Raw genomic sequence first — 10,819 nt, forward strand, 5'->3', positions numbered from 1 at the left:
AAAAAAACTCAAGAGACACAAGAGAATTCACCCCGGAAAGAAGCCTTTCATCTGTTCTCAGTGTGGAAAGAGTTTCACACAACAAGGAAGCCTTGAGAGACACAAGATAATTCACACCGGAAAGAAGCCTTTCACCTGTTCTCAGTGTGGAAAGAATTTCACATTGAAACAAAGCCTTGAGAGTCACGTGAGAATTCACTCCGGAGAGAAATCTTTTGCCTGCTAACAGTGTGGAAACAGTTTCAGAGTCAAACAAAACCTTGCAAGTCACATGAGAATGCACACTTGAGAAAAAGTTTCTATACGTTTTTTTAGCCATACTGTTTAAAACAACACAGGTCCATTGGAAAAACATCTCTATCTACATTTTTGCAAAACTCCCAAAACATACCTATATAGTATTAGGCTTGCTGTGGTAGTCGGAGTTATTGGTATTAGCCGGTGTTAGTCTGTACACTGCTTACATTACTTGCCCACTGCATTACTGCCCCTGTTGTTGTTGTGCTTTTTTATAGAAATAAAAATTATTGAAAGACAATTCATGTTAGAAATGCCTGTTGGAAACAGGTACCTTTTTACATTGTATTTGGGAATGTAGTCTTGTTAAACCATCCTTTTGGATATCAAGTTATGGATATCTTAAGTTGCTGGTATGGTTCTGAAATATACCATGCGAAAAAGCGCATGTTGTCTACTGTCAGGAGCAATTTGAATTATTTTGATAGTGCAAACGGTTGAAGAGTTACAGTAACATGAATACAGCTTGGTTTTATGTGTCAGCGCTGACACAGATGGTTTAAAAGTGTTAACCCCTAAACTGTGTTTATTAGGTGACAAGTCTCAAATACCTAATGTTTCAAAGGATGTATTTTCTGTTATTATGGTATGTATTATAATGGCAAGTAGGGTTATTTTGAGACACTGGAAGACAGTGAAATCCCCAGGGGTCTCATTTATAAACGTTGCGCACGCACAAAATGGGCATAGAAATTGCGTACGCAATTTTCCACGCACATATCGGGATTTATAAAAAATAAACTTGGCGTAAATATGTACGCACCGTACGGATATTCTAGACCATGCATACGCACTCGTTTTCCTGGGGTGAGAAAAGTAATGAAGTAAACAACTATTTTAAAATCTGTTTTCATTTCGATATACACATTTACATTAAATATTCCACTCTCATTAATGGAGATAAGCACTGAAATTACGTAAACTCATTACGCAGAAGTTGAACAAAAATTATATGAATTTAGACATATTTAGTGGATGTGCTTGATCACTTTTCCTGTGGCATGCTGTTTTAATGACAGCGAGGAGTGCTATAATAATTCATATTTAAACTAAACTGCAGATCTCATGTTATGAGAAAATATTTTTAGTGAGAACAAAAAACGTCCGAACATTTCCGGAATTCGGGTTGTAGAAAGTGTCCCTTATTGATGCTTTAGCCGTATTATTGCAGAGATCTAAAGATTTTTTCCTATTACAACAAACAAAATCCAAAACTGCTTAAAACTTTACCATCAACCTCATTAATGAAGAATGAAGAATTAAGACCAACCTGTTTGTTCTTCAGTATCTTCAGTGTGTCTCTTAAATAAACTCAGTCTTTGCAGATTACAGCTCTTCCTGATGATTTGATGCTCGTCTTCACTTGTAAACTGATGGGAATATTCCAGCTTAATTTCTGTGTGGAAGAAGATTTGCCAAAATCAACAGTAAATCAGTTTACTTAGTTATTTTTTTAAGAAATTCACACATTTAAGCATTTATGTAATTGAAGCAGAAAAGACCAGGGTTCTTATTTATAAACGTTGCGCACGCACAAAATGGGCATAGAAATTGCGTACGCAATTTTCCACGCACATATCGGGATTTATAAAAAATAAACTTGCCGTAAATATGTACGCATCGTACGGACATTCTAGACCATGCGTATGCATTCTTTTTCCTGGTGTGAGAAAAGTAATGAAGTAAACAATGATTTTACAATCTGTTTTCATTTCGATATACACATTTACATTAAATATTCCACTCTCATTAATGGAGATAAGCACTGAAATTACGTAAACTCATTACGCAGAAGTTGAACAAAAATTATATGAATTTAGACATATTTAGTGGATGTGCTTGATCACTTTTCCTGTGGCATGCTGTTTTAATGACAGCGAGGAGTGCTATAGGTGCACAATAATTTTTTATATAATTATATAAAAAATAGCTTAAAGATGTTCACCTTATCAGCAAAACTGCATAAATTAAATTAGATTCGAATTGTTTAAAACAATTGAAATACTATTCGGCCAGTGGAAAATAATGAGATCAACTAAAATAAAAGTTGAAATATTGAAATATAACTCTAAAATATTTATCTGAGAACTATTTTAAACCGTTTTGTTTTTATGGATTTTGATATATTTATGCTAAAACCTAACAAGGACACTGGATGATTTTTAGCAATAAAAATTGTGTATGGCACAAATGGCATTTATAGTGCGTATCTCATATTTCCTTAATGTCTTGTACCTTTAATGGTGTTAAATATGGTGTCATGTGGATGGGAATATGCATGGAAATGATATGCAGATGAGGTTATGCATAGTAAAATTAGGCGTTGTAAGCTCCATATATGGTGATTTCGGGGAGGAGTCGGGGTGGAGATGCACGTACGCACAATCTTCCCCTGACTGGGATTTATAAAGGGATTTTTGCGCAGGTTCTGGGGTCTAAAAAATCTAGCTTTTGTGCATACGTACACTTTTAGGATGAAATCTACGGAGAGTTTTAGAAATGAGACCCCAGAACTGTAAGAGTGCCAGTGCAATGGTAGAAATTGCATCTTATGAATCCATGCTTAATCGAGTAAATGGTGTTAGAGAGGAAGGGTTGTCTCTCTGGGAAGAGTTCTTGACATACAGTGGTGGCCAGAATTATTAGAACATTAGTATTTTCACCAGCTAAAAAAGTTTTAAGTCAGTTATTTCTATCTTTTGCTGTATGTCAGTAGGAAATATCAGTTTACATTTCCAAACATTCATTTTGCCATTAATTGTAATAATCCAGTAAGATTTTTGTTGGCACAAGGAGTCTGACAACAGCCAGTGCTCCACACAGAGATCTGATCTGATCTCATCGTGTAAAAATGCTGTAAAGTGAGGATGCTTTCAAATATAATGTCATAAATAGATTTTCTATATCAATTAACTTCTATTAACTAAATTAATTCAACATTTGGTGTTCTGATTTAGGATTTATAGTGGGATAGATGTGCACTGACCGCTACAGTATTCTTGTCAGAGAACTCAGAGTCATGTCTCAATGATAGCCTTTTAATGATTGCTGGCATCAACATAGATGGACATGTGCAAGGTTTTCTAGAACAATAAAATAAAAATAATAATTAGCAGATGAATCACTTAAGTGTTACATAATAGATATAAATAATAAACAACATAAAGTATCTTCTACTTATACAAGTCAAAGTGATCGATCGCTATATTTAACTTCAAAGGATTGACGGCATATATACAGCGTGTAATTCACGTGCGGTAAATGGGTCGCATTAATATAAATAAATAAACTTAGAAACAGTATCTGCAACAAATATACTTGCAATATAACATTAATATTCAAATAACACTGGACTTACTTGTCCGTTACTCATACAATGTCCTTATAATGCGAGCAATCCAGAGAGTCAATCAAATCAAAAACCTTCATTTTAGAGCACCTGGAGACATGCTCACTTGAAAAATTATCAGTAATTTTATTGTAAAATGCAAAACGTTTAGTTGAAAAGCTGTAGGTTAGATTTACTCTATGCTGTGCTCTCATTTGGATAACTAGTAAACATGTGTTGCTGACTCAGTTTTGTTAAATCATTTTCAAGCAAGGAGCTTTCACGCGCCCTTGTGTTTGTATCGGCATATGATGGACGAAAAGATGATGATGGTTACTTTTTTATGGATGTTTCTTTCATCCTTGTTCATCTATCAGAATGAAAGCTGTCGTAAGCTATCTGAAACTCTTTAAAACCTGTGAACACTATTAGAACACTCTACGCGGCCAGTGTAGCAATTCCCTAACGAATGATTCTCATGAGCTGGTTCTTTTTACTGAATTAAAGTCATACAGTGCGACCAGTATAGTCCGATTCCAGAACGAATGACTCTTCTGAGCCTAAGAGCCGGTTCTTTTTAGTGAATAGATCACGAGAAAATTAAGTCGTTATAACGAGAAAACAACTCTCCTTATGTCGAGATCACGAGAAAATTAAGTCGTTATAACGAGAAAACAACAAGGAAAAATAATAATAATGCATGGCCGCTTAGAACTTCCGTAGCATATACATAAACCCAAATAGGAAACAAAACCGTTATCGAATAAGCATGTGTACTAAACTCCTGAAATGTTGGTGTCTCACATTTTAGAGCAGTCAATGCAATTTTGGGAAAAAATCAATTAAATCTGTATGTGTGTGAAAAAAAAAAAAATCAGATGTAACCCCCTTTGTAATCATTAACATTTACATAAGTAAGTAATTTACTTTTCTCACATTTTCTCAGTAACTATAACTGATTACAGTTACATTTATTTTGTAATTAAATTAAGTAATTTAGTTACATGTAACTAGTTACTCCCCAACACTGTAATTGACTTTATATTTTTATGATCTAAATTACTGCTACAACAAACTGACCTACATATGCAATTAAAATAAACAACTTTACACTAAAGCCTAATCGAGTCAATACGCCGCGCCGTGAAGCCAGGGAAAAGAATCACTGAATCATTTAACTGTTCAAAAGAACCGATTGGTGGAAATGAGTCGGACTTCCCATGTATTTCAGTCAGAATCGAGCAACATGGCTGCGGTCTGCGCTGCCTTCCGTGTCCTCGGGAGAAATATTGTATCATCTAAAGCTGTAAGTCCTCTCTTATACTTTGCATGCTTTGTTTTGTAATGGCATGTGTCCAGTGCAGGCCGAAAGTTTGAATGCTTTATACTCAGATGTCGCTATGCTCTATTGTAGTCTGTTATGTGTTGGTTTTGTAACCATCATCTGCTGGGTTAAGTAACACTGTTACGTAGTATTAGTACCTCTGTTATATGAGTGGAGCTTGTCTTTTAGCAGTGAGGCTTGAGGGTTTTTCACCTAATGCATTGTGATATTTCATAGAAGTAAAGATTAGATAGTTTGTTAACAGGAATCCATTGAAGGTCAAGCAGGCAACATTAGCCATGTAGTGTTGAATGCTCATGTCATTATGTTAGATATTATCACTTTTTAAGTGTCTGGTTGCATGATTTTTATTCGATTGCGGCTCGCATGTATCCTCAAACAGTCTCCAACCTATATTTTATCTATCTATTACAATGAAACTAACTTAAAAGCAGATGTCTCACTGTTATGTCACCAGAAAAGACCAAAATACATTTGAATAATGCGTGAATACTATGTTGTGTTGCAGTGTTTTTTTTTTAAATGGAATTTGTCATTTACTAAAAGACTGCAAGACTTTTTATCTTATTGCAGATGTATTTTTTATTTTATATTTATTTTAACATACAGAATATAAAAAATAAATAAATGAAGAAAAAATCAAGCAGAAGGATGGTGAAGATGAAAATAAACATAAATAAATTACATGCATTTTAAATGGTTGAAACATTACTTTTCTGTAAAGCTGCTTTGAAACTTTGTTTGTCTGTACAATTAAATTTGGATTGAATTGGACTGAATAAATACTCAAATGAAGGTTAAGCATTGAAATGTACAAACATAGATAAACATCACAGATGTGACTTTGCTTATGTTTTTGACTAATAAAAACACTTTTTGTTGCTTCATCCAGCTGCCAGCGGTGTGCCAGGCGAGCAACCGCAAGTTGCATTTCTCAATCTATGGAAAAAAGGGAGATGCAAAAGTCTCAGATGGTGTAAGTATTTATAATACTTCCTTGTTTGGTTTCATTAGCTTTCATTTTGACAGTTATATGCATATATGCACCACCATAGCAGGCTAATAAGGTGATTGTCACTTTAGTGAAACAACATTAGATAGGCTAGTGGCCTTGTGTGATCATTGTGTTGTTGGTATTTGTCTCCTCAGATCTCCACTCAGTATCCAGTAGTAGACCATGAGTTTGACGCTGTCGTGGTGGGAGCCGGTGGCGCAGGGCTGCGTGCTGCGTTCGGTCTGTCGGAGGCCGGTTTTTAACACAGCCTGTGTCACCAAACTTTTCCCCACCCGCTCACACACGGTGGCCGCACAGGTTTGGAGATTTCCTCTAGTAACAAAACAATCTGCCCTCTTATGCCCTCTCATATACTTCAGCAGCACAACCTGTCTGCCATCTGGATTTATGCTAGGTTTTATAGGTTGATATTTATTGCAGGTAATTCCTAAAGCCAGGACAATAAATATTAAGACACTGATGCATCAGATTCATGTGATTTGCTCAGGAAAAGAGTGAATTGGAATCAGTTCACACTTGTCTTTCCTGAAGTGTTAACCTTATTAAATCAATTACAACAAAAATGACAACTTTCTTGTTTCTTTTCCTTTATAAAATAGGGTGGAATTAATGCTGCATTAGGCAACATGGAGGAGGACGACTGGCGTTGGCACTTTTATGACACAGTGAAGGGATCTGATTGGCTGGGAGACCAGGATGCCATTCACTACATGACAGAGCAGGCACCTGCTGCAGTGGTGGAGGTGAGAGACGCTTACAGAGCCTGCCGCTGTCACCTTTACTGTCAGGAGATTGGATAAGAAGATTCTGTTTCCTTGTCTCTAACTCAAGCTTTGCTTAGCTTCAATAGAATTGATTTAGATTGTGATTTCCATCTCGTGAGAGGTTGTTGTGTCTTTTCAGCTGGAGAACTTCGGTATGCCGTTCAGCCGTACCGAGGAAGGGAGGATCTATCAGCGTGCCTTCGGAGGCCAGAGTCTGAAGTTCGGTAAAGGAGGTCAGGCTCACAGATGCTGCTGTGTGGCAGACAGGACGGGTCACTCTCTTCTTCACACACTCTATGGACAGGTGAGTGAGAGTCTGTGGATGTGATCTGGACTGATGTTGCTTAAAACTTCAAGAAATCAAGATATAAAATCCTAGTAGAAGTTACAAAACAATTCAGCTTGAACGGGAGCACCTGTTGAGCCCTGTCTGAAATGTATCTGTTGGTGTCTAGTCTCTAAGGTATGACACTAGTTACTTTGTGGAGTATTTTGCCCTGGATCTGCTGATGGAGGATGGCGAGTGTAAGGGAGTCATCGCACTGTGCATGGAGGACGGATCCATCCACCGATTCAGATCCAAGAACACAGTCATTGCCACTGGGTAAGGGAAATCATCAGGTTTTATGTCTTAAAGGGATATTAAAATGAATTTTGTCATCATTTACTCTATTTCAAGTTGTTCCAAACCTGTATGAGTTTCTGTCTTCTGCTGAACACAAACTAAAATATTTTGAAGAATGTGGGTAACCAAACAATTGCTGGTACCCACTGATTTCCATAGTAAGGGACCAGCAACTATTTGGTTACCCACATTCTTCAAAATATCTTTCTATATTTAGTGTTCACCAGAAGAAAGAAATTCATGCCGGTTTGGAACAGTTTATTAATATTTTAAATTAGCTTTTATTTTTAGGTTTTCAGTTTTTATTTTAGTTTTAGTAATTTTGTTATGTGCTTTTAATAGTTTTTTTTTTAAATTATATATTAATTTATTTTAATTTATTTTATTTCAGTAAATATGATTGTAATTTTAGCACTTCACATTTTAATTCAAAGAGTTTCTATTTTTTTCTAATTTAAGTTATTCATCTAATATTTATATTTCAGCTTTATTTCATTATGATTATAAACTGAATATTTTTAGTTTTGATTTAGTTAACAATAACACTAGTATTCAGAAGGATTCTTTAAAACAAAAGGATAAAAACAGCTTTTTTCTAACACTAGTTTTTAATTACATCTTTATAAGTTTGTTTGATTGTTTGAATTTGTTTACTTTGTTATAATTGTTTTGTTTTTAATGGCAAAAGCTGTCACTTTTATTAAAAAAAATAAATATTTGTAAGTAGAATGTATTTATTTTTTTGTAAAGATTGGTTTTACAATGAGGATGTACATAGTATTATTACAGTGTGTGTTATTACAACATACAAATAAAGATATTTATTGTGTTTTCTCTGCAGAGGTTATGGCCGCACATTCTTCAGCTGTACATCAGCCCACACCAGCACAGGAGACGGTAATGCCATGGTGACCCGTGCTGGACTGCCCTGCCAGGATCTCGAATTTGTGCAGTTCCACCCCACAGGTGAGCTGCTTTCTTTCATAAGCCTGGACAAGTCCTTTAGAGTACCTTGACTCTATAACATCTCTTTGGCTTTGGCAATATCTGACTGTTATATATTACAGCTGTGGTTATACTATTTCTTTGCCGTGTTTACATGCGTTTACAGCTCTTCCACTGATGTCCTCAGCCACCCTATGGTTGGTTTTAAATGACGTGACCTCTGACGTAATTTCCCTTAGGAATCTATGGAGCCGGATGCCTGATCACAGAGGGTTGCCGTGGAGAGGGAGGAATCTTGATCAACAGTGAAGGCGAGAGGTTCATGGAACGTTACGCACCCAATGCCAAAGATTTGGCCTCTAGGGACGTGGTCTCACGGTCCATGACCATTGAGATCAGGGAAGGAAGGTATAATATACTTCATTTTTACTGTAATATCAGTATGTGATTTTGTGCCCAAAACACACACTCCATTTTAATGTACTATTTAAGGTATTGCAAGATTGTTGTTAACTTCACTTTCACAGACAGTGTGTGACTGATTAATAAATGAACTGGTGATAAGTTTCAAAAAAGAGTTTCCACCCTGTTCCCCCCAGAGGTGTTGGGCCAGATAAAGATCACGTCTACCTGCAGCTCCATCATCTTCCGCCCCAGCAGCTTGCTACTCGCCTGCCCGGCATCTCTGAGACCGCCATGATCTTTGCTGGAGTGGACGTCACGAAAGAGCCCATCCCAGTATTACCCACCGTCCACTACAACATGGGCGGCATCCCCACCAACTACAAGGGACAGGTATTGTGATGCTGTCTTTTTATGCGTTGCGTTGCATCATGCCGTGTAAATATAAAACCATGTCTGCATTTGTGATCGGAGAAATTACAAACAACAAACGCTACTCTACACTGCTCAAAACTCGCGTTTGAATCGTCAGTGGCGAATTCTTTAATATAAAAAACGTACTTACAGTCTGTGAGTTCTTTGGATTTGAGACTTTAGTCTTTGCAACTTTACAGATCTTCTTTATGCACCAAGAGCTTGTAACACTCCAAAGAGAAAGGAAAAATTGAAATCGCATCATATGACCCCTGTAAGTAATACAATATGAAGTGTTATTTGTCCTGCACTGTTTGTCATAGCACCATTTATTTGTGTACACAGTTTTATATTAGAACTGTAGTTGTAATAGGTTTACACTACCATTCCAAAAAATTGGGATCAAGAAGTTTATTTTTTTTTAAAGAAATTATATTTTTATTCAGGATTGATTAAATTGCAAAAAAACATTACATTTAAAAGTGACAAAGTAAAAATACAACAAAAAAAATCTAATAAATCCATAAGGGTTAATGGAATGAAACTATGTAAATTATTTACTTTTTTCCATTCTTTTTTTTTTTTTTTTTTTTTAGGCCATCACCCATGAGAATGGAGAGGATATGGTGGTGCCAGGCTTGTACGCCTGCGGTGAGGCCGGCTGTGCATCGGTGCACGGTGCAAATCGTCTGGGCGCCAACTCACTGCTGGATCTGGTTGTGTTTGGACGCGCTTGTGCCCTGACCATTGCTGAGACAAACACTCCAGGTAGCTTCAATACACCCTGAAATGGTGAAGGAATGCCTGATAATTGCCTTTTTTTTTAGACACAAGACACAATCCTGAAAAGTAGTAATTTAGTAATTATTTACATATTTAGCAAAGTTTTTTTACGTTCAGTTGTGATTTATTTATCTTTCTTTCTTTCTTATAGGAGAGAAGCTTTCCCCTCTGAAACCCAATGCAGGAGAAGCATCTGTCGGCAATCTGGACAAGATCCGCTTTGCTAACGGCAGTACCAGAACCTCAGAGATCAGACTGAATATGCAGAAGGTCCGTCACCTCACTGCAGCTCTTTATTTCTTAAAAGAATCCTAAACTTATTGACTGATCAACAGGATGCTGCTAGGAATTGAATCGAAGCATATGGTAGCCTCATCTTATGATTTAGGATGATCTCAAGTGGTTATAATAAAATACTAATTTCAAAATAATCTGTTTTGTTTTTCTTTTGGACCTCAGACCATGCAGAATCACGCTGCTGTGTTCCGCACCGGAGACGTGCTGAAGGAGGGTTGTGAAAAGATGGACTCCGTCTACAAGTCTATGGATGACATCAAGACATTTGACAGAGGTCACACAATTCAAATTTTCATTCAGCGTTGATTAAAAGTGACAGACGGGATTTTGTGTAATTCTGATCTTTCTATTCATCAAAGAATCCCATCAAATCATGATTTCCACAAAAATATGAAGCAGCACAACTGTCAGCATTGATAATAATCAGAAATGTTTTATGAGCAGAAAAATCAGCATATTAGAATGATGTCTGAAGGATCATGTGACACTAAAGACTGGCGTAATGATGCTGAAAATTCAGCTTTTCATCACAGAAATAAATTACATAAATGCATTCAAATAGAAAATAGTTATTTTAAATTGTAATAATATTTTTAAAATTGTA

The 10,819-nt window shown here is 36.3% G+C and overlaps 1 protein-coding gene across 1 annotated transcript in view; it reads left to right on the top strand.

Moving 5' to 3' along the window:
* Positions 1 to 4,853: 4,853 nt before the first annotated feature.
* LOC107729872 (succinate dehydrogenase [ubiquinone] flavoprotein subunit, mitochondrial-like) overlaps positions 4,854 to 10,819 on the top strand; it is a 10,249-nt gene continuing 4,283 nt past the window's right edge. Inside the window, 13 exon segments of the mRNA XM_016540595.1 lie at positions 4,854 to 4,931; positions 5,863 to 5,946; positions 6,120 to 6,221; positions 6,223 to 6,282; positions 6,585 to 6,728; positions 6,889 to 7,053; positions 7,205 to 7,353; positions 8,216 to 8,340; positions 8,559 to 8,727; positions 8,919 to 9,114; positions 9,732 to 9,903; positions 10,070 to 10,188; positions 10,378 to 10,489. Coding sequence (XP_016396081.1) covers positions 4,872 to 4,931; positions 5,863 to 5,946; positions 6,120 to 6,221; positions 6,223 to 6,282; positions 6,585 to 6,728; positions 6,889 to 7,053; positions 7,205 to 7,353; positions 8,216 to 8,340; positions 8,559 to 8,727; positions 8,919 to 9,114; positions 9,732 to 9,903; positions 10,070 to 10,188; positions 10,378 to 10,489 — 1,657 coding nt within the window. The 5' untranslated portion in view covers positions 4,854 to 4,871.

Source organism: Sinocyclocheilus rhinocerous, unplaced genomic scaffold (assembly GCF_001515625.1).
Source record: "Sinocyclocheilus rhinocerous isolate Xijiao unplaced genomic scaffold, SAMN03320098_v1.1 scaffold6421, whole genome shotgun sequence".
Lineage (NCBI taxonomy): Eukaryota > Metazoa > Chordata > Actinopteri > Cypriniformes > Cyprinidae > Sinocyclocheilus > Sinocyclocheilus rhinocerous.